The 24,611-nt window shown below is 41.3% G+C and overlaps 1 protein-coding gene and 1 long non-coding RNA gene across 2 annotated transcripts; one reads left to right on the top strand and one right to left on the bottom strand.

Moving 5' to 3' along the window:
- Positions 1-12,109, bottom strand: LOC138729566 (uncharacterized). Its single transcript, XR_011338907.1, has 3 exons — positions 11,506-12,109; positions 8,202-8,280; positions 1-431 (listed from the first exon to the last, which is right to left on the bottom strand). It is a non-coding gene; the product is annotated as an uncharacterized lncRNA (long non-coding RNA).
- Positions 4,313-23,428, top strand: CA4 (carbonic anhydrase 4). Its single transcript, XM_069873886.1, has 8 exons — positions 4,313-4,593; positions 15,123-15,176; positions 15,687-15,857; positions 18,118-18,275; positions 19,017-19,109; positions 19,378-19,441; positions 20,425-20,588; positions 22,103-23,428. The coding sequence occupies exons 1-8, from the start codon at positions 4,536-4,538 to the stop codon at positions 22,289-22,291; spliced, it is 951 nt and encodes a 316-aa protein (XP_069729987.1). The 5' UTR covers positions 4,313-4,535; the 3' UTR covers positions 22,292-23,428.
- Positions 23,429-24,611: the final 1,183 nt, after the last annotated feature.

A 24,611-nucleotide genomic window follows, 5' to 3' on the forward strand; every position in this document is an offset into this window, starting at 1 on the left:
CTGAAGGACATGGGTTAGTGATTGATGGGAATGGTTGGACTTGATGATCCAGTGGGTCTCTGCCAACCTGGTTATTCTATGATTCTAAGTCGTGTACATACACTATACATGTGAGAAAAGGAGAACACTGAAGGGATAAGGGGTTTAACTCTTCTTCCCTGCCACTTTCTCCTTGAACTCACATCCAATTCCCACTTCTGTTGTTGAAACACCCCTTGTTTGTTGTGAAATGCAGAGCTCAACTTTCTCCTCAGTTGCTGCTGTGCTCTAAGGATACACCTTACCAAACCGCAGGCAACACACAACCTGAGCCGAGAACCAGCAAGTGACATGCAGGCTGGGTAAGTATCAAGGAAGGTTGATTCCTGCTCCAGCAAAGCCTTGAGTCAACACCATCCATCTGCCCAGTCTTTCAATGGACATCATGAGGCCTGTAAATAAGGAACATGCAGGAAGGGGAGTGATACAAATAAGGACCTTATTTATCAAATTTATGTTTTAATTTATGCGGATTAAAGTCTTCCTCTTTGGAGAGGAAGACACAAAAGGGGTGTATGATCTCCTTCCAAGATTTCTCAGAGATGTTGTCAAAACAGAAAACTCTCTGCTCCTCCTCCACCCACTCCCTTTGAGGAATTTTTGCCTCACAGGTTTTGAGTTATTTGATGTCCCGGCTATGCTTTCATGGCCCTCACCAGCAACATAAAGCAAAGGCAATCATCAGACTTGAATGTCTCTGAGTGCTGTTTAATGTTACATTAGCTACAAGCCACAAAATGATTGCAAGGACAGCTTGTTGCAAGAAAATCCCACAAACCAGTCCCTCTCTTTGTCTATGCAGAGTCTGAACATTTCTTTGAGATGTCAGAATGGTTATTTTCATCTTTCAGGAACTTGTATTATGCTGTGTAAAGGGAGACAAACATTGATAAATACCTGAAGCCAAGGTAAACAAAGCCTTCCACCTATAATTTGTATGTAAAGAAGCCAGGGTGCATCTTTACACTGTAGACATGAAACAGCCCTCATAAAGGGCATCTTCCTTCTGAACTAAACAGCTACAGAGGCACATAGAGGACTCTTGTTACAAGAAAGCGATGGACAGAAGTGCAAGTGCTTCAAAACCAGGCAAAGCAACTAGACAGGCTGTAAACACACAGAGCTAAATATGCAGCTTAGAGGCACGCATCCTTCAGAATGCATCTTCATAATGTTAGGAGATGCTGAGCTGCACGCTGCTAGCTTTTTCATCGCTCACCAAATGAAGATTGTTATTCCACAAAAAAGAATAATGTTTTACATAAATATTAGGAAAAGGAGAGAAGTTAAGCTTTACCAATGATGGCATCACATAATACAGGGTCTAATCCTTGGGTACAGCCTAAGAGGGAAGCAGTTAATGCACCAGAGCTGAGCAGATGGCCAAATAAAGAGCCATTGCAAGTGCTTCTAACTGTTCCATGGAAATGACCTTGTGTTAGAACAAGGTTCCCAATAAAGCAGACTCAGGGAGAATCATAACCAGCCCACGTTTTCATGTGAAAGGTGAAGACTTTGTTTCTGATTCACCAACAGCTACAAAATCCCTGAATTCCTGTTCAGTGGTGAGGGACCTTTAATGCAGAAAATTACAACCCGCCACTAAATGAAGAGCAATTAGCGTGTTCTGTCACTCTGAAGGGCAGGTTTCCCAGTCACTCAGTCACTAAACACGAAATTCCTCTGTGTTTTATGTCTCTCGGAAGTCCTTCCCTCTCCCTCTGCAGGGACAATTTCTGCCAGGTCAGCTCATCTCTGACAGGACTTGGACTCGTCAGTCTTATCCTCACAAGCTGTTAGATCTTCCTTCTAAGAGCAACAACTCAGCCTTCCCAGCACAGAGTTGTGCCTCCACCTTGACTTGGACACTTTGTGTGCTTCTACCACGGAGTCAGACCCAGCCTGCTCTCATCCTCTCCCCGACACAGGGAGGCTGCAGCCGTTCCGCTGGAGACTTAGGGAGGTTAGCTGGACTTCCTCCCCTCAGCACATGGTAGGATCATTTGGCTCAGACTCGTGGAAGCTTCATTACCCGTCACGTCAGCCTCTCCAAGCTTCCCATGAAGCCCTTTGGTAACAGCAGGCTAATGTCAGACCTCACGTGTTTCAGGAACCAGGCTGGGGGGGGAACATCTCCAAAATCTTTACTGCTGTGGCTCTCAAGGACACAAAAATAAGTGCAGTTTTTGCCATTTCTGATATTTCCTCCTGTTCTTGCCTATCTTGTAGCTATGGATACAACTGCAGTCGTTACGTCAGAAAAAACTAGCCTTGAGCTCAGTGATCTGCAATAGACAACCCTCATCACTTTGTCTCTTAGCTTCTCTGACAGAGATCCTTGTATGTATTTAGGTTCAATGTCCAAAGGTCTTTATGCAAAATCCACCTACAGCGTAAATCCTTTAAAAAGTATTCCTAGATGCCAAGATGTCATTGAGAACTGATAACCAAGCGTCTGTCAGGTTTCTTTAGATAAAAAAATGGAGATCGCATGTGTGCCCTGCTCAAATACACTACAGACTCTACAAGGAAAGAGAATGTCTTTCCCTGAGTGTGCCTTCACTTTCTAGCACAAATAAATACTTAGTTAACATGACTGCAGTGCAGTTTATTACTACTTTAATAATGACAGTCTGGAAGGTTTACAAAAGAAAAAAAAAAGAAAAACAAAACCAAAAAAACCCACGAAACCAAGAATCTTGAATTTCCAGATCAAAATTTCTAACCCTCGGATTCTTCAGTCCAGAACAGAGGGTTTCTAGCGGGCTCTTAGCTTTAAGAGAACTAAATACAAACAGAGAAAAAAAAAAAAAAATCATCAGAGAGCTTTGGTTCAACTCCCTTGCTGAAGACCATCCCCAGAAAAGAATGAGAAAAGCCCAAGAGTACAGCGTCTTGTAGATGTCCTTGAAGGCTGACATCACCTGATTCCACCACGTTCACGCCCCTGTTTCTCTCTACGTGCTCTGCATGCATCTTGCTTAGATAGCTCCACCGAGACAGCCAGACTAGGAAGTGAAAATATGCAACAAATTCCCTTATTGTTCTTGTCACTGCAGTAACTATTTACCGTAGCACCATGTGCTAGGCAAATCATCGTCTGTTCATGCTTTAATCTACCTAATCCAGGATGGAAAAACACTACACAGCAAGTCTTCATTGTTGGAATGTTATTTATAACCATCCTTTTTATGAATAAAAGACCTGCTCATAAGTCAGCTGTCAGATTTCCCATTGTTATTACAGGTCCTGCTCCTGTGCGACCCTACTACTAACAGCAGCATGGCCATCCTCTTCACCTGGGAGCTGGCAGCTGTTGGGAAAGGCAAGTAGTGCTTTATTGGCTTCTTTTTCTAGTTCAGTCCTTGCTGGATGACCAGGCTCGCTCAACGCAGCCAGCATAACACCACTTTGCTCTGCCCACCCTTTCATCGAGGAGCACCGGGTCAAGCAAGCTGCTCTTCTTCTTGCTCTCAACCCAGCATATGGGTTGCAACCCCATAGACAGAGAGTCATTTGGAGAAAGGGATGAAGAAGTTGCATTCTCTCTCTTGTTTTTATCTCAGCTGTATCAAAGTCCAACCCCAAATGAAAAAATTAAAGTATTTCTATAATTGAGACGATAGAGCAAAACTTAGGAGTCCACTTTTCTGTACACACCTTTGTTTGTTGAACATAAAACCTGAGTTGCCTCTGAATCTTTCACATGGAATTAAAGCATTCAGATAAGAAAGCAAAGGAGATAAATAATATTCTGCATATATTATATTATAGTACCAGCAGCAGGAATGCTAAGAAAAATTATATATATATCTACACACATATATATACACACACACATCTCTCTATATATAACGGACCCCCACAAATAATCAGACAAAAGATGTGCTGCCTGTTACTTTACTAAATAGAAATTTTATCCAAGTAAGGTGTTGGTATGCCACCTAATAAAAAGGAAATCCTGTAACTGCACACAGAAGTTCCCTTCTCCAGCCTCACAAATCTATTCCAATCCTGAGCAGCTGCTTGGAGCGTTGCAGGGTAGGGTTTGGGGGGGGTGAGGGAGTCTTTTTGTTTCACTGGGGTTTTTTGAAACAAACCAGTAACCTTAACACATTCACAGTCAATCAAATATCGTGTAGGCTGTCAGGGAAAAAAAACCAGCAGTAAACAAAAAAAAAGCAGCATTTTAGTAATAGGTTACTAAATGTGCAAAGGTTGCAAAGTATCAGTGATTCACTGCAGGCTACTTGCTGAGTGCTAGGAAGCCTTATCCATCTTGCCATTCATTTTGGAGAAATGAATAAATTTAGGCAAATGAGGAGTAGGGTAAATCTGGAGAAATTACAAAGGGGAGGAGTTCACCCTCCTGGCTATGGCTTTCAGGTCTGTCCAGGACTACTTACTCCAGTATAAAACTGAGAGCAGAAATATGATCACATACTAAGGAGTCTAATCAATTCTGGTTTCAACACTGAGCCTATTTAAAATAGATAATGGAATTGCTGTTCCTTGTTCTGTTCTCTCTGCACATTCTCAAGACAGAGGTAGCAGGTAAGTCCTTGCCTGCTCTTTCTAACCCCATGTACCAAGGTTACTCTTATTTATGATTTCTTTCTGAGCATCAGTACATATGGTACAGCCTCTCTAATGCTTCTATGTGACAAATGAAGGATGTTTTACTTATTTCTCTGCCTTTTATTATGTGTGGTAAAATAAAGTAGAGACTTTTCTCATGAATGAATGAGTGGGGATTTTTTTTTCCACCTTTAGAGATCCTAGTTGCCTTCCTCCTCCCAGGAAAATCAATGAGGTTTGAATTGATCTCTATAGTTAATTATATGTGTAAATTTTAAAAAATAAAAATGTAATTCCTTTATCTGGAAACTTCTTAAAACTTCAGATAGCTTGTTTTAATGTTCTACTCATATTACTTCGCAATTTTGATATAAGATGAAATTCTTACGATTGCCTACTGAGAAAGAACAATGTGTCTTTTGCTGCATTAGCCCAGCAGATCCATCTATTTTTGCACTCTGTGCACTATGTCCATAAGTACACTACGCACGTACAATGACTAGATTAAACAGCGATCTATAATTAGTATTGAAAAATGTAGAAGATATTCATCCTTCTATTAGATCAGCAATGTTATAACATTGAATAAATCACCTTTCCTATGTAAATATCAGCACACAGCCTCAAAATTAAAGATAAACACTGCAGTTCTTAATAGTGATGAAGGGTCTATTGTTGGCACTAAAATAGACTAGACTGCATTAAGGGAAGAGAAGAGATACAATATTATCAGGAGTATCAGAGGGGAGCACTGCACCAAGAGCCTGTTAAAGGGACACAGTTTTAAAGCTGATCAAGATTCAGCTGCCAGACTTAAAGTAACAGAGGTCTGAGTTGCTCAGAAAGTGCCTTAAGGGGCAGAGCTGAGCACTGGGGACACGGGAGCGCTCCCCAAACTTTGTTTCTCTGTTCCTAAGCAATTCTTCACATCCATGGCTCGGTAGCTTGCCTTTTCCAGAGTCTCCCCTGACAGTTCAAATACCTCCCCTCTTCTCTACTCTGCATTTTGGGGGTATTCTCTCTCCAGAGCCTTCCCGCATGTGGTACAGGTAAACAGAGACACAAAGAACCTTTGCTCTTCCAAAGTCAACAAGATTTGTTTACTTGATATTGATTACGGACCGATTAACACTGTTAAATTTCTTGCTCTGTTAAGGGATTTATTACGAGAACTTGAAAGACTATTTAGAAAACCCTTATGGGCTTTATTAGATTAGTGTTAATAATTAGTGCTTTAGCAGATGGAAGTAAGATAGGGAATGTGTAAAACATTTTTTGTTCTTTCTTTCCCAGCTGTCATTATTTCTACTTTCTTCCCTGAGTGTAGAGGCAAATTACACGGCTAGTAACATGCAAGAAACCTGCTCTCTCCCCTACTTTCTTTTCCAAACGTTTTCCTGAGCTAGAAGCTTCACAGGATGCACCATACTAAGTAGGAGTCTAAATATTTCAAGAAACCTCAACTTCTGAGAACCTGCCTGAAATATTTTTTGTTATGTTTGGAATTTTAAGTAAGAATTTCCTTTCTATCTTGCCACTTTTCACAACTAGCTTGAGTGATGTCCATTTACCAGCTCATTTAACATACCTCCAACAGGGCTGTTTTTCTAATTTCAGCAGCCTGAAAGGCTTTCAGCCTTGACCTGTCTTTATATTATAGCAGTTATGTTTTAAAGTTGTCACTAGTAGTCTTTGCAGAGCTTTATGTATAAGCAAGCTTCATTATCCTGATTGTACAAAAGGGAAACCGAGGCACATTTGTGCAGTCTCTGCTCAGAGACAAACCGATACAAGGAGTAGAAACGATCTAGCTTGACTATCTGTCCAGCATCTCATCCACTGACCTATACAGGTCTCAGTTAGCATATTCCATTAATAGCTGCACTGATGCATCTCAAATGGCTTGCTTGATTCCTTTGAGAGATCAATGACCCTCTGGTACTGCTATTACACAGGCAGAAGAGAAGCAAAATGTCCACAATGTTCCAACAGGAATATTCCAAAGCTTTTGGGAAAGAGGATTTATTGACGTTAGGTTCAGTCTAGTGCCATCCAGAGAGCATCAACCATAGAGGATCATAATATTCATCCATCTAGAAGATTTGTGGTGGGTTACAGCAAGCTCCCACTGTTACTGAAAATTAATATTCTTTAAGAGGAGTAGAATGAACCTCAACGTGTTTCAGCCTTTATCACAGACCCAGAGGCAGCCATGAGAAGACATTCTCCCACGGTCCACACTCTGGTGCTCCAGAAGATTAACCAATGATAGAACGTGATTCCTATAATTCTCTGTATTTCTACTAACATAATTTTAACTTTCACAAACATAAAATTTACATAACCATGCTGGCACTGATGCTGTCAACAGCAGTTCTTAGTCTGATGTTTCATCAGGGCCCTTCAAATACGAAGTATATCTGATACCTCTATAAACATCATGAAAAGAGATGCTTTAACTTCTTCTATTTTCAGCTTTAACGCTATAGACTGCACACATATACATATATATTTCAAATTCACTTAAGGTTGGCAGAATTCAAATGTGGGTACACCCAGATGCACTCTGGGATGAAAAGTTGCATTTACAGTTGTTTAAGAAACAAGATTAATATCTGCAATATAAGACCCAGAACACATGGAAAAGGCAGTAAGATTCCTGCTTCAGGCAGGAATCTATAGGCGCTTTAGGAAATACGAATTACCTGGATTTCTCTCTCTCCACCCAACTAATCCAACAAAGAGTAAATATAACTGACAAGCTATCACTGACGGTATCTCAAAGCAGTTAGCTCGACTATCTCAGCACAGACTTTGATCTCAAGTTATGATCTTTGTGCAGGACACGTTGCTCAGGACTTCCTTCTCTTTCTTCCTTGCAATCAGTCAAGCTGCCAAAGGAGATTTAAAGGCTTTTCTGAGTCTGTCTACCATCATCCATACATATCAGCGTAAGGCATCATTGTCAGATCTAGCGTACGCAAGAAGAAACAAGAGCTCCCATTTGTCAGGTTGCTGTGTATGCACTGAGAGCAAGAGATACCCACTGATGCTGCTCTTTGCTTTCCCCTCTCACTATAGCTGTGTAAACTGCACCAGCAGGCTTCAGGCAGCAGAGGATTTTCTAGCTTTGTCATCTGTGCTGAATCAGAAGCAGCACTTAGTACTTAAGTTACTTCTCTAGGCTGAACAACCTTAACTTGCGTTGTAAGATCTTCTCTGCTGTCACCATCCCATATGAATCCAACAACTGCCCCTCGTCCCCATGTGTGACCTCTGAGCTGCTGAAGAGTGGCTGATATCAGAGATGAGATGAATTCTGTCCTATCTATGCCTTGATTGAGGTTCTTGAGCAGATAGATTTTTTTAACTGGGCTGATGCATGCAAGGACACCACAGCGTCAAGTTAAAAAATCACCGTTCACTGGTTTGCAGCCCATTTCTGGTGACATGCAATGAGCAGGCAATTTTCCACGTACACGGCGGACCCAATCACGTTATTAATGCTCCATTTAAGGATCAGCCTGACCAGCATGAGTACACTGCACTGTCATCAATTTGTATTAACTCACTGTTTAGCTGACCTCATGCAGAACTGCAATGTGCTGCATCATCTCATCCTTCTCCAGCATCCAAGCCAGGGTGTTTTCTTTGACTTCAGCTCTAGGGAAAGGAAAGGAGCGTGGTAGATGTCATACAGAGGAGCCACACACAGGTGATAAGTGACATTATTTGAGCTTAAGAACTACACTGCTTTCTCCTATAGCAAAAAGTATCAGCATAAGAATTGGAATATCCCTTATAGACTGCAGGTTGTGCACTGTGGAGTTACGATTTCTCCTAGTCCTTACCTTTAGATTTTGAAGACTGGAAGCAGAAAAACAGTTTCAGAGACAGGTGCTGCTGTGAAATACCTTTGCCTAAGCTGTCCAAAATAAACCCATACAAACTTTTATGTCTTCAAGACACGCTGCAATGTCCAGTTCCTCAGCCAGGAGTCTGTCTCCATGTGAATGGGCTTTTTCCCCTCTTTGTGGCACTGCAGGGGGTGTTTTGTTATGCTGCAGAAAATATCTAATGGCCTATAATTAGATTTTTTTTTAGTCACATTTCTAGCCAGAATCAATCATCATAAACCCAGCACAAAAGACCACAAAAGGAAGGCAAAGCCACAAAGTAATTTCTTTGATTTAAATTTAAAAAATGCTAAAAAAAAAGATTTCTGAATTTGATTTGACACTGCCTCTGTTGTAAATGAAGCAAAGCAAAATATCCCACGGAAGCAAATCACCTTAGCCCTGGATACTCATTTTTTTTAAAGGCCAGCTTCCTTCTTTGATACAACAAACTCACGAGGACACATATATATGACAGAGGCTACAACAGTGTCACAGGTCGAGGCCAAAAACATTTTCCTCACTCTCTGACACAAAGGAAGTAGTTTGCAAGTGTTTATAGTGCCTATCTAGAATCCTCCAGTCTCTTTGGATTTTCCCTTTAGTTTGTATGTGTTGCAGATGAAGACCTCATTGAGCATATGATTTATGTATACATGTGCAAATTATAAACACGGTGCTCGCATCAGATGTGGTTATTTATAATGCTTCACTACTACAATAAAGCTTATCTTCAAGGCTAACTCCCCACAGATTGGAATGTACATACGTGCAGACATATATCATTATGAAAAATAAGATTTCTAAATAAAAAGACTAGAAGAGAGATGAATGATCAGAAACTTTTGGTTTTGCATGGTTAGAGGTTCACAAATCTCAGAGAAAACTTTTGGAACCGATTTTGCCTGTCAAAGTAGTTGATCAGGACTTCCTGAGGATGTGAAATACTTAAAAATATATAAATAGATGTGTATATATGCTCAGTTTGTGTCCAGCAATCTCATTAATTAGAAAGACAGAGTTAGATTCCAATTGCTTTTAAGTCGCTTGGTCCTTTGTACTAAAGATAAGAAGTTTCACAAAGCAAGTTAAAAATAGAGCGAGTCCAATACAAACCAAAGCTAAAAATATACTGCGTGCAAAAGTAGCATTTGCCTTTTTCATAGGAAAGGGCAGCCTTCGCTCCACGGCAAAGCCAGCAGTTACAATAGATTTTAAGAGATGGATTTGAAAGCTGTGGGGCAAAAGAGGCTCAGCCAACAGCGCATGGTCACCTAGGACGTGGCTGAAAAAGGGTGACAAGATCTAAAGGGACAAACGAAGGAGTCAGTCAGTGAAAGAGAGAGAAGGATTTTAACTAAAAAACAACAGAGGTTGTTCTTACTGTCTCAGTACTTCAGGCTGTCAGGGTTATAAAGGTTATTTAAGCTTTGAGACATCAAATATAGTTAATAAAAATAGCTAACCACTAACGTATAGCATTAATATATTTCAAATCACTTTATCCAGAAGGACAAAACCTGTTTAAGTAACTATTTAGTGCAGATGGACAAAATAAATGCAGTTTCCAGCTAGCCTGAAGACCACCTGTGCGATGGTACCAACCCAGAGTTGTGGGTTTCTAAGCAGGAGCTCAGCAGGTCCAAGTAGGGCAGTAAGCAGGAGCAAGTAGGACAAAGTAGATTTAGGAACTTTTATGGAATTCAGGCAATCTGACCATGGTCCAAAGAGCTTAAGGGTCTTTTCCTAGATCACACAATAGCACATTGGCAAACTGCTAAGACGCTGGCTCCCAGCCAGGAGCACTGTCCTCCGTCCAGCGGCCTCAGTGAACAGAAGAGGGAGTTCTCAACTGAAGGAATTTTTTTCTCTCAAGTTTCCAAGCTAGGCTTGATAGCTAAAACAATTGAAAACATTTACAATAAAATGAAAACAATACGTAATTGTATTGTTTTCCAGCTATTCTGGTGCCAAGAAACAGCTTTGGTCAGGAAACCAGTTGTAAATTTGACAAGGAAGAAACAGAGATAAGTAGGACTGCTTACTTGCCAAGAGAGACTCCCTAAATTTAACTGTCTTGAACTTTGTGAAGGAAGAGGATGCCTTCAGCCCAGTTCAGCCCTATTCTAAATTAAAACCCAGTAAAGCCAAGGTGACACCTATGACATGGTGCATCACGAGTTAAAGAAAGAATCCATAATACAATGCAAGGGCCAGATATAGTTGATGATACAGGAGATACCAGTCCAGCTATAAATGCATATTGAATATGTAAGTAAACTGAATTACATCACTTCCAATGATGCACACGTCTCTATCTAATGCCAATCAGGCAAGGAACTTTTGGAAATCCTGACTAGTATTGAGTGAAGTGTGGATGCTCACGGCTTAACTCACGTGAACCAGCAAGGTGTGGGAGTGAGCTATGAAACCCTCTGGGACAGCTGATGCCACCACAATGATTTCAGCACCTCAGCTACAAGAACAAACCCCCTAAACATCAACCCCTCCATACCTTTCTAATGCATTTTTCTGGGCAATAAAATAAACAGCAGGAAAGAGAACGTGGGAGCTGAGGTTTGATTGAAAGAACTATCAGGTGAGAGGGCTGCAGGATGGGATCTGACAGGTACTAAGTTCGTGTAAGAAAGGGGCTTCAGAGAAAGGAAGGTAAGAGAGTTTGAAGTGGAGATGGTGGAAAGGTGAAGGGCGCATTGTCAAGAGTGGGACAAAGGATGGATGAAACAAAACTAGGAATTACAGATTATGAAGGAACTGTTTGAATGATGTAAACAGTAGGGAGGGAAAATAATTGTTTAGGGTGGTCCAGTGATATTTCTAGGAGTGATGGGATGCAGATAAGCAAGTGGAAAATATAAGCCATTAAACAGGAAACATTTCCTGACAGTGAAGGTTAATAGACTGTGGAAAAGTCTCCTAAGGGAAGTGGCAGGAGCCGCTCAGACAATTAAAACTAGACTAGACAACATACCTTAGGGCATAATCGTGCCTAAGACCACAGACAACTGACTGGATGAGACAAGTATCTTTTCTTCTTGCTTCAGAAATAAAGCCATAAAGCCCAGGGAGAAAAAAAGACCATTGTGAATGCAAGATCCCTGTAGGTAGCGAGGAGTCATACCCGACACAAACCCAAACGCAAATTTTCCTTGTAATTGCCACAGGGTGTGACAGTTTGCTTCCTCCTGAGCAATATCTACACAAAAGAACCTGTTCTTTAATGTTACATTACTACTAACCAAAAAAAAATCTAATTCACAATAAACATTAATTCATTATTTGCTCAGGCATTCTGCAATGTTTAATTAGTTCACTGTTTAATGTCTCATGGCTTTAAGGACCTTTTTCTTAGGAATTGCTGAATTTATATCCTGTTCTACTTCACTGACATCATCCCACTTTCTAAACCACAAGTCTTAAGACTATTTGATAGAAAAGTTCTTTGATACCTTGTGGACATGAGGAATTTTACAGGAAGCTTTCGAAAAATAGATGCTAATTATTTAGTGTATTTTGCATTTGACAGAGGAGCAGAAGAATACTCACCAGTGCTGGATGTAAGCCAGCAGTAGCCACCTGAGGGCTGTTTGGATTTTTTTTAATTTTTATTTTTTAACCTTTTCCTCTTCAGCATCTTCATGTGCACACTGAAAGATTTTTAGTGTGCTCATGTGTTGATCTACTAAGATGTGACTGAACCTCCAGGCTTCAGATTCAGCAATGAGCATGAAAGGCTCCATGACTCACTTCCATCTCACTCCTATGGTACAGAGATATACTAGGACCGCTGACTGTATAATTGTGAGCAACGAAGCTGGTGAGGGGGCTGGAGAACAGGCCTGATGAGGAACAGCTGAGAGAGCTGGGGGTGTTTAGCCTGGAGAAGAGGAGGCTGAGGGGAGACCTCATTGCTCTCTTCAACTCCCTGAAAGGAGGTTGTGGAGAGGAGGGAGCTGGGCTCTTCTCCCCAGTGACAGGGGACAGGACGAGAGGGAATGGCCTCAAGCTCCACCAGGGGAGGTTCAGGCTGGACATTAGGAAAAAGTTTTTCACAGAAAGGGTCATTGGTCCCTGGCAGAGGCTGCCCAGGGAGGGGGTTGAGTCCCCTTCCCTGGAGCTGTTTAAGGGATGGGTGGACGAGGTGCTGAGGGACATGGGTTAGTGTTTGATAGGAATGGTTGGACTTGATGACCCGGTGGGTCTCTTCCAACCTGGTTATTCTATGATTCTATATTTACCTTCCCTCGGGTTTCCTGTGGTTGTCCTGGATTTCCATGGTTCTCTGGTCACCATCTAAAAGCTCCAGAACTTTGCACCCAACGAACAATGATCTTGCTGCTCTTACTCCTAATTGTGAATCATATTGGCCATAAAATTTGATCTGCTTTACAGTAAGGCTTAAATGTTTATGTCACGATCACACTCCCATTGTGCAAGACACTGTACAAACCTAGAACAGTAGACTTTGTTCCAAGAATTTACAGTAAACAGACCGGAATACCCCAACCCACCTTGATTTCTCACCCAGCAGCTTTCCCCTCTGGTTTAACTCCTGTCAAAGAGTCTGAGACCAAAATTTGGCAGGTGATTATCCTCTCATGCCACGTAGATGCTGCCACCTTCAAGCACTTATCTCCAGGTTATTCCCACAGCTTTTTCTTCTCCTGAAGGTTCACACACATATAACTTGTAAAGGAAGCCTGTTCTCAACATACAGCCACTATCAAAGCCTCTATGGACAACTGGGCTGGAGTCCTTGCCAAAAATATGTTTGCAGTCATTCATCCATGCACATACCAACATATATGAAATAGAATCGAGCATTGTGAAGACTGCCTTACCTGGTATTTGCTAGGCATTTATGGATTAAAATATTGATTAAAGCTCTTGGTGACATTCCGTGCTTGGAGCTTCTGGGTCTGGTCTTTCCCAGTAGAGATGAGAAATCACTCAGCGCTGCTGGAGGTCTGGCTGCTGTCTTGTGTACATAAGCCTGAAAGAGCGCAACAATCTAGTTTAGAAATGGCAGGTCCTAAAACTGAAGTTTGTGTATGTTTAAAAGTGTGAAAAAAAAAAACCTTGTCAAACCCAGTTTTTTTATAATTACAAAATATTAGTGGAACAACAGTGTAGAAATCACTACAAATCACTACAGTTGTGACAATACAAACATGGCTATCTTTATTTTTCTTCTCAATATTACTTGACATCTGCTAAACTAGAAAGTGAGTCAACATTATTTATAGCTTTAAACATAAATTTAATTTTTGTGGGAGATGAACTAGACGAGTATAATTTTTTCAGGGTTATATCAATTGCCACAAGCTCATTCAAGTCCCTCTCTGCTGCTATTGCTAGTCACACCTCATAACAAGGCTCTATTTACAACTTCTTCTAAATACTTAATACATGGATGATATCACTCTGTTACTGATATTAAGATAAAAGCAATTATGAGACTTCCAAGCGGACGTATTAAAAATAGCCCAGATTAGGGTAATTAGCAATCTAATCGCACAACGCCTCCATAATAATGTCTAAAAATTGATTAGCCATTTATTAAAATGTCTATAATTCACTAATCACAGGCAGAAAGAAACTATCATATCAATCATGGTTGTAAGAGATTTTGAATTGTAATTTATCAAAGTTAAACAGCCAAAGAGAATCATTCCTGTTAAAGTCCATTTAAACTTTATTACTATTATAAACAACTGCTGAAGCACGCTGCGATAAATAAAATAGTCCTTGGTTTCTGGAGTAGATCAACTCATACTTAAGGTAAATCAGGTCTCTTTTTCTAAATTTCATAATCCTTCTGACAAACAAAAAGCAAGATTTAGATATTCTATTGAAAATGTTTTCAACCATCTGTGTGGGATCACAGTTGAGTCGGAATGAGAATATTTCATTTCTTTCAGAAATGAGATTCCTCGTTTCTTAAAATTCCTTATTGCACCAAGTGATCTTTAAAATAGTTCCTGGAATGGAGCGAGATAACTCATCCTGTGTAAGTGAATTTACAAGTAAGCAGAAGGGTGTCAATACAGAACTGATAACAGGAAACTTGTTTTAACACTACCTATATTCAGATGTGGAAATTTCACCTCAAGAAGTTTCTGAAATCGAAGTTTTGAACCCAGTTATTTAGAACTGCAACCAATCCAGAGCTCTAATATTTCATACCAGCACAGTTTTTGGAAGGAATATTAACAAAGGTAAATGGATTCATTCAAGACCAGGAGGAGATCTGGAGAGAGACAGTTTCCTACTGCAGGATTTTTATGGTCTCTTCTGAACTATTTGACATTAGAACCCAGCTAGGTTTGTTGGATTGTGTACTCCACACTTTACAGCTGAAGCACCCACCCCTTAGCAGCCATTGTTGCTTTTAGTTTTAAGAAATGAAGTATCTTCCTCAAATAAAACTGAGCAGACAAAAATAAGAACCTGTCAAAACTGTGTGGTCAGTCACGTCATTCTCAGATGATCACAGGCTGTATCCCCATTTCCCATCAGATTTCTTGGGGGACAATTTGTACAGCTTTTCGTTAATCTAATTTTCCGGGTCTAATTTTTTTTTTTCAGTTGGAAGCAATTGGTGCTATCTGTCACAGAAGCTTGAAGAGCCACAGTGTGAAGGTACTGCTAGACAATTTATTTTTCTAATGACATTATTGTCTGGATTCTTCTGTTTTGCAAATGGCCTCTTTATAGAAATCATGTAAAAATTCATACAATTCAGCATTTAATGCTGCACGATCATTCACGTGTCCTGCCCAGCCCTCCCTGGAACTGACTGTGCTGGGAACCTCATTTCACTCCCACCACCATCATTTTTGTGGTGTTTCTATATTTCCTATAGTTCAGCCAATCACAGTGGTAGTTCACTTCTATTTTACAGCCATTTACTTGTGCATATTTTCCTTTTAAGCTTAAAAGAACATTCTTGACATGTATTAATATTTTTAAACTACAAAAAAATGATACGTTTAAGAAAGATTCTGTACCAAATTTCAACATCCAAAGACCTTTTCTTCTAAGATATCTCCAGTTTCCCAAGCAAGAATACAGTGAATGTGTGGTACGTTGGCTTCACCAAGGATTTGCAGTCTACAGAAAAAAAAAATCGTTTTCTTCGTCTTTAAACAGAGCCTCGACAATGGCATCTGACAGATGCTGCCTGCAAAGGAAGCAAACAGTCACCCATCAATATTGTCACCAAAACCGTCACTTATCGAGGGAGCCTTAAGCCACTGGAATTTGAAGGATATGATGTGAAGGGGTCTTCAAAATGGACCATAGAAAACAATGGACATACAGGCAAGTGTTATCAATTTCTTACTGTTACAATGGGCTTTGCTTGTACCTTTACTTGGAACCATCCATTTGCTTCTTCCATGTCCTGGGTAAAGTGATAGATTTCGTTACTGCTACTTATAAGTAAGGAAAAAAAAAAAAAAGATAGCAGCCCTATATTTCACAAGTGAAACCTTCAGAACACCTTCTGAACCAAGGCTTCCTGGGAACTTTGTGGGAATTATCGAGGTTTTGAATTTTGGACCTAGTCCTTGAGCATCTCGGCAGGAATTGGTTCTGTGCACATGCAGAAACAGAACTCAAGATGTCTGGGGAACCTCTAAATCAAACAACCTCTAAGCTAGGATGTGGGTGGTTATAGGGGTTTTGGACAACAGTTTTGGCAGGTTTTTTTAATTTCTGTTGAATGCTCTAATATCCTTCATTTCTGGGCTTGCCCTTTCTGACCCTTGCTTCTGCCCCAAACAGGCTGGGAAAATCATTGAACCAGTGGCTCGCAGTGTTTGCGTCTTACTGGTTTGTTAAAATAATATGCTGAAATCTTGGATTTCAACCTCTTTTCACTGCACGTGGAAGTAATCTAATGTGAGCTTGTTGGAAGCTGTGAGTGGCAAATATTTTCCTAACATAAAATGGGAAGGTAGGGTAGAGGTAGACAGTTGGGCTGCCTCTCACCGCTAGAGATTCCAGCTTAAAATATCAGTATTTTAACAGACCATATGAAAAAGACGTGGTTTGACTTCTCACCATTATATGGGTTAATGACTTTTCATTACAGAATGATATTCTAGAATCTCCATATTACAGTCACTGAGCATAGAAATACCTTTCACAGAAGGATTAATATTCATAAGGATTGGTCAGAATTTTCATCTTTCCCAGACATGCAAAAGGATTAGGTTTTCAATCTGGGCTTTTAAAATTTCTTTCTTCTGAGGGAAACCAGTTCCTGTGCTACAAGGAGCACGACACTGGATTGTTAATGCTTAAATTACAGCTGCAATTAGAAGTTCCACATGAGATTAGACTATCGTTATGTTCAATGATGTACAGATAACAAAGGTCAGTGTCTCAAAGGTCCTACAATCTAAATAAACAAAGCCAACAAATATATGTTACTCATCCATTTGCAGATAAAACAGCAAAGTGACTAAATAACTCACGTAAGCTTCAAGCTCATTTGGAATTCAGAACAGAAATGAAATCTCTGGGGCTTCAGTCCACGTCGAAAGAATCTTTCCTATGGAAAGAAAATACTGGGCCTAATGTAGAGATCTAAATAAATAAATATTAAAAATAGACTCCAAATGTCTCAGAGACAGGAAGTGAGGGTGATTTATAGCCAGAAAAACGTCTCCTAAGAAAATTTTGTTTTCCTGTTAACAACAGATCACGCGCCACATTAAACAGAGATAATGACTTAGATGCTTAGGCTTGTGTGGCAACACAACTCTAAATTAAAACAGAACAGATATAATGTTCAAACTTAATAATACCATCTTTAAACCCTGCCTAAAATAAATGTTACAGTGCAGACAATAGAAGATAAAAATGATGCTTAGAAACCAAATAAACTGTGATCAAGTTTACTTTTAAGAATACTTTCACAAAGAGTGTTCTGGTCAAAAAATGAAGAAATAGGGGGTCTTCTGAAAGGTATAAGTGGCTCTGACTGGGGTTCTAATGGCAGTGGACAAATTCCTACAAATCCCCTCAGAGCAATCACGCAAGACAGTCTATTCTCCCATTTTCTTCAAAATGCAAATAACTCCTGATACTCCAAAGGATGTATCAACGGATGCCAGGAAAGCATAAAAAACTCTTTTCCCATGCCAATCCAAAGCAGCACTTTGCCCTTTCCCTCCACTTTACAAGGGGAAACAAATACCATCAAATTTAGTGCATTTATTAGTATTTATTCAGCTGAAGTCACAGGTGCCTCAGCTCTCCAGCAAGTGAGGCTCTACACGAGTCATTCAGGTTCACAGAGCAAATCCTACACAGCAATGGGAACAGAAGATCCAAGTGGTGTTGTGCATTACTCAGAAGCAGGCTATGATTTTTCTCCTTTTCATTCCATGTTATCTCAGCGTTTTGTAAGAATTCAGCTTCTTCAGAGGTGAACTTCTAGAATGCTTGGTATGAAAAAACAAACCAGAACTTTAGGATAAATGTGAATCTCAAGAACATGCATCTTTTTAGTGTTAAACAGCATTATTGTATGATCTGATTTTTTTTTCTTAAACTTACTTGTTTTCCTCAGTTAAAGTAAAATTAAGCACATCCCCTAAAATCGGAGGTGGAGGGCTGGAAAGAAAATACAAAGCAGTAGAATTTCATTTTCACTGGGGAGTCGAAGCCGTGCCGCGGTACCTCGCCGGGTCTGAGCACAGCATAGATGGAGAGAAACAAGCCATGGAGGTAGGTGAAACTTTTTTTTACAGCTTTAACTCAAGAACTCTGGCTATTTAAGATATTGTTGCACAAAAACTATTGGCTAGTTCTACTACAAAATGCTAAAAGTGGAGATAACTAACCAAGTTGCTCGCTAACCAGAACACGCAGGAAATCCCACTGGTGTCACATAGCAAAGGCACAGGAGAGACAACAAATCTAGAATTATTCAGCCTTTTGGGAGCAGAAATATTTCAAAGTCTATGCAGTCTGATTACACTGTCATGCTGCTTATTCAGATCATGTATTAATTTCTGGGACTTTAGCCATGAATTGATCTATGCAACCAGAAAAACTGTTCTTCTCAAGGCCAGACAAGTCGCCAGAGGCGATACAGATGGACTGGTGGAAGGAAACCAGCTCCACTTTCTAACAGTGACATAAAAACCTGCCTGCAGCACTGCACTGTCCGAGAATTGCTGCAGCAACCCACGGTGTGCTTCACCTCCTGATACACACATGGGGAGGTTGTGGAGTGAGACTCATTGGGATGAATGAAGTTTCAAAGTCCACTTACTGCATAGCAACTGCCTCAGGTCGAGCTCCTGGAGCTGTCTGTCTGTCTGTCTGTCCGTCCCCAGCCTGGGTGCAGCAAAGCAGCTCTGGCCCCGCTGCGGTGCGGATGCAGAGAAGCAGCCAGGCTGCACCCACAGCAACAAACTGTAGAGGAAAATAAACTAATGATTATCCTTGACTACTGTGTTTCAGCTGCATATTGTTCACATAAGAGAAGATGCTTCGGATATAACAGAAGCAAAGGGAAAAGAAGATGGTCTGGCAGTGTTAGCGTTCTTTATAAAGGTTGGTAGCCAAACTTTTATTTGACTGTCTCAAATCTACCAGGCAGCTGGCTGAGTGACCCTCTCAGTTAATGTTACAGCAGTCCAAGACCTAAACCTCCCTACCTTCTGCAGGCATTCAGTGCCAGCACTTAGTTCTTTTACCCTTTTCGATATTCCACTTGCTGTTATCTTTTAGCCTGATATTTCTTTTTTGTTTAATTCACAATTAATTTAAAGCAACCAGTTGATGAGAAATGCAGTTTGAAATAAATATATTTCCATTTCAGATTGAAGATGAAAATAAAAACTATGAAACTCTAATAAAGAAATTAGACAGTATTAAATACAAAGGTAAGACACCTGTGTTGGTCAAAACTTAACATATTTTTGTTTCAGGCACATACACTCCCAGATAATTTGTGGTCCAACCCTGTTCTAGTTGTAGTAGAGCTTGTTGGTTGAAAGTCAAAGCCAAAGATAGAGGTTAGTTTGTCAAACGCTCAGAGTATTGCAGGGAGGAGAAAATCTAGTTCTCCGTATTTGCAGTGAAGACACCCTCCCTCCCTGAGAACCAGAACAAGTATTCCTGCTTCCTCAGGAGGAAGCAAAGGGAGAAGAAATACACGCAGGGTATTGACACCAGAGTGCGTGTAACCTGTGTCCTGTGGGGTCCTGCCTCTCACAAGCAGCGCAGAGGCACAATCGTAGAATCATAGAATCACCAGGTTGGAAAAGACCCATCGGATCATCGAGTCCAACCATTCCCATCAAACACTAAACCATGTCCCTCAGCACCTCATCCACCCGTCCCTTAAACCCCTCCAGGGAAGGGGACTCAACCCCCTCCCTGGGCAGCCTCTGCCAGGGCCCAATGACCCTTTCTGTGAAAGAATTTTTCCTAATGTTCAGCCCGAACCTCCCCTGGTGGAGCTTGAGGCCATTCCCTCTCGTCCTGTCCCCCGTCACTTGGGAGAAGAGCCCAGCTCCTTCCTCTTCACAACCTCCTTTCAGGTAGTTGGAGAGAGCAATGAGGTCTCCCCTCAGCCTCCTCTTCTCCAGTCTAAACACCCCCAGCTCTCTCAGCCGTTCCTCATAATCCTTGTTCTCCAGCCCCTTCACCAGGTTCATTGCTCTTCTCTGGACTCGCTCCAGAGCCTCAACATCCTTCTTGTGGTGAGGGGCCCAGAACTGAACAATCTCAGCCTAACCTCATGGGAAGCGGGTGTGGGGATGAGGCTCTGCACAGCCTTGAGCAGCACCTGTGCTTTAAGATAAATGTCAACCATACCTGTGGCCACACTTGGGACAAGCAGTATTTCCACTGATTTTTCTAGGGGAAACAGCAGACATGGACCCTTTGCCGCTGAGTTCTCTTCTCCCACCAAAGAAAGACCTTGGAAAGTACTATCGGTATGAGGGCTCCCTCACAACTCCTGACTGCTACGAGGGCGTCATCTGGACAGTATTTGAGAAGCCAATTGAGCTCAGTATTTCCCAGGTAAGTCATAGAATCATAGAATCACCAGGTTGGAAGAGACCCACTGGATCATCGAGTCCAACCATTCCCATCAATCACTAAACCATGTCCCTCAGCACATTGTCTACCTGTGCCTTAAACCCCTCCAGGGAAGGTGACTCAACCCCCTCCCTGGGCAGCCTCTGCCAGGGACCAATGACCCTTTCCTTGAAAAATTTTTCCTAATGTCCAGCCAAACCTCCCCTGGTGGAGCTTGAGGCCATTCCCTCTTGTCCTGTCCCCTGTCACTGGGGAGAAGAGCCCAGCTCCCTCCTCTCCACAACCTCCTTTCAGGGAGTTGTAGAGAGCAATGAGGTCTCCCCTCAGCCTCCTCTTCTCCAGACTAAACACCCCCAGCTCTCTCAGCCGTTCCTCATAATCCTTGTTCTCCAGCCCCTTCCCTAGCTTCGTTGCTCTTCCCTGGACTCGCTCCAGAGCCTCCGAGGCTCTGGTCACAGAGGGACAGCCTAGAGGTTCTGCTTATGGTTACTTTGCTCCTTCGGCTGCCTGCTCACTCGAACAATTTAACAAAGACTTGCTAGCTGCTCGGCTGCTTTGTTCCTAGGACACACACACGCTTGCTTGGCATTAGTCTAAACACATGCCAGTTTTGTGCTTGTATTAAATCACCTCTCAAAAAATGGCAGGAAAGGGGAAGGAAGGGGAAATGACGACGTGAAAGCCAAAAAACCCCACAGGTAATCACCCAGCTCAGTGCTTCATCTGCGGCACTTCCACTCTCGTTATCTGTTCCCCCACAATTTCACTGTTTTTCTCCTATTGTCCCAAGCATTAGGATACCAAACCAGAATACTCAAAAATGCAAACATTGATGCTTTCAGCATCAGCTTTAAGCGACGTGTTTTTGTCCTCCAGAGGGGAACAGGAGGCTGAATCATGACTGTCTCTAAAATACAGACTGTTCAGCTCACAGAGTACACGATAAAAATATTCAGCTGTCCTGGAGTGGACTCAGCAATACCACGAGCCAGCACAGCCTGCTCGAGAGCCAGCATCTGTATTTTAGCTCCTTACCTGCAACGCACTCGTAATGACTTCAGCCACAGGGCAGTAAGTCAGCACACCACAGCGCACAAGAGCGAGCATCTGCTTGCTCTGAGCGAGCTTCTTGCTGAAGCAGCTCGAAATTTGAAGCCGGAAAAGAAATCCTAGTCCTCTTCTGTGTGTGACTGTGATGTGATGGGCAAGGACAGAGCTGTGTGCGTCAAGAGGACTGGTGTAACCAGGTCCTTGAGCTGGATAAAGCGTTTGGCTCACACAGAAAGGAAGTCCTCATGATTTCCAAGGCAAAAAGAAATCAGCTGTTGGTGACCTCTGGCAGAAGCCTCTATCACCTTGTTTCCTGTGAGGTTCACTGCATTCATTTGGTTTAAAACAATGCCGCAGAGCAAGGCACTGAGAATCTATAATATCATGATCCGCAGTGTTCCATGGAAAAAGAACTTAATGATCTATTCTTTCTTCGATGTCTGCAGGTTTCTCAGTTCTCAACAATTCGCTTTGATGGGAAGAACTCCACAAACATGGTTGAAAATTTCCGGCCTGTTCAATTTCTGAATGAACGAAAGGTGTTCTGGTCCAACGCCAGCATCCTCCTGCCTACCGCTAAGGTTTTAACGTTGGTCCTGATGCTTACGTACATCCTGAGTTCTCTTTCCCGGTGAAAACTTCCCACTTCATTCAAGATTCTGGGCTTTTTGGAGTTTATTGTTTCTTGTTGCTGTTTGGTTGGGGTTTTGTATCAATTATTCTCTCTGACTACCAACTCGAATCATACCTGAATACAGAATTTAATCTTTTCCTCCTTCAGACACTAACCAAGGACTTCTGTTGCTGCTCTTATATAAAATGAAACCTATTGCACTAAATGACAGGAATTCAAAGGAACTGTAAAGATAATACTATGAAGATTCAAATTTAGAAAACACTTCAAGAAAATCTTACGATTAATTACCTGCAAGCCTAGATTTAACAGCACTGGAAGGACGCTTTACAAGCTACACAGAAGACCTACAGGAGGAATCTGTTCTTAAGTGCCTATGAAGGGTTTTTCTTGAAATTTGTTTACTTTCAACACCACAAATCAGGAAGACAGCAACACGTGGAACAATTCTTATCATCCCCACGTGAAAGTACAACACAGAGTGAGGAAAAAATTGCTCACACACAACTATCAAATCCCTGCCATCCCATGCAGTGAAGGATGAATAACAAATTTAATTTGTACTAACACAATTCCCACCCACTCCCCTTCTTCCTTCAGAATATCTGAAGTTAATTTTGAGATTAGGATACTGGATTCCCTTCATGTAACCTGCTGGTTTATGGGTTCAAGTTTCTCTGTTAAGCTTATTTATTCAGCCTAGTACAGCATCTTTCTCTGGGACGCCCGTGCCTAATGCGATGTGCTAAAAACATAAAGGGAATATCAACCACATGTGGCAATTGCACATCTGGGGCAATTCCCTCTCTTTGGAGGGCTGCATTTGAAGCATGAGACTTTGATGATCCTTTACGTGTTCTATTTGCTTAATAAAATGAGACAGCTCAAGAACGGGCTCTTTCCAGTATCGCATTTTAGAAGCTTTTAAATTTCAGTTTGAATATTTCACCAAAGAAGAAAAAGCAGGGGGAATAATTATTTTCATATTTAACAATCAATAATATAAGCTTAAGAAAAACACATGGGAAAGCAAATTCACTTTTTTAAGTTTAGAGGAATGATTTAAAATTTAACTGTACTTTTAGCTAACTGAAAAACTTTTGAGACGCAAACGTAAATGAGAGATTAAAATTGAACAAAGACCTATATTTTCATTGCCTTGTGTTTTTATTTCTTTCATCCTTGCTGAAGGACAATCCACACACCACTTAGAAAGGGAATGCGACTTATTTCCCTATTTTCTTCACAACATTTAGGGTTGGGTTTACATTTTTTGGAGGGGAAGGGGTGGTGGAAGGGTGGAATTTGCAGTACATTGGGATGTTTCTGCTGTCAACAGATTTTACTTCACATGAGTCGTCTGGGTATTATCTACACACAGCAAAACTGCTTTGAGTGCAGCACCTTGCTCAGCAGAGCCAGTGAACACACCCAACTCACGAGGTACCCGACAGGCACATTTCTTATAATAAAGGAAAGGGTATCATGGGTTTACCAAGGGTAATTTCACCTCTGTATGGACACTTGGCTAGTTAGTTAACCAGGATAAACAGCTGCCTACTTACCCATCTGCTGAACATCTCTGTGTTTGCTGTGTCTGTTACATTCTTCAACATCCCATGATGAGAGAACGTGTCAGGAAGCTAAGAGGAAAGATGCTTGGCTTTCGGGCTGCTTTACAAGATGTAATCAATGGAAGTATTCTGACAGACCCGGGTTTTCATACTCTTTCAAGCTTCACAAGCAAAATAGTAAGTGGCACAATGCCATATGAAAGTCCTGCAGGGCTGGGGGCTCCTTTAAGGACAAGTGATAAGAATATTCCTCAGAGAACTTTTGCGCCCCTGCACATCTGCTGGGAGTACATGTAAGAGCCCACTATTCCTCTCTGTTCAGATTATTTACTAAATTCAAAGAAATGATCCTCATTTCACAGGCAGCTCCTCTAAGGAAGAAACTACAGAGGATTTGGATCTACTGTCATTTATTGCCAGGGATTCATGGGGCAACATTTCACTAGATTGTGCCTCAGTTTACCATGTGGCTAGAGAGCAGCAGTTACAGCAATTAGTTATGATCAGTTTACTCTTATTTACTATGAAATATATTAAAACATAACTAGGAGGAAGAAACAAAAAACCTTCTGAAAAGATGGTTTGTCCTCTGCGCTCCTCTGCACAAGCCTCAGCATGAACAAACTCTGAGAGGACAAGCACGACCATTTTTACTGAGTGAATCTGAATTTTATGCCCCTGAGGAGAAGCAAAATGCTACAATCTGCATGTGTGTCAACGGTCTGGTTCAATTTGTTCTTTGTCAGA

This window comes from Phaenicophaeus curvirostris, chromosome 21, assembly GCF_032191515.1.
Source record: "Phaenicophaeus curvirostris isolate KB17595 chromosome 21, BPBGC_Pcur_1.0, whole genome shotgun sequence".
In the NCBI taxonomy this organism is placed as follows: Eukaryota; Metazoa; Chordata; class Aves; order Cuculiformes; family Cuculidae; genus Phaenicophaeus; species Phaenicophaeus curvirostris.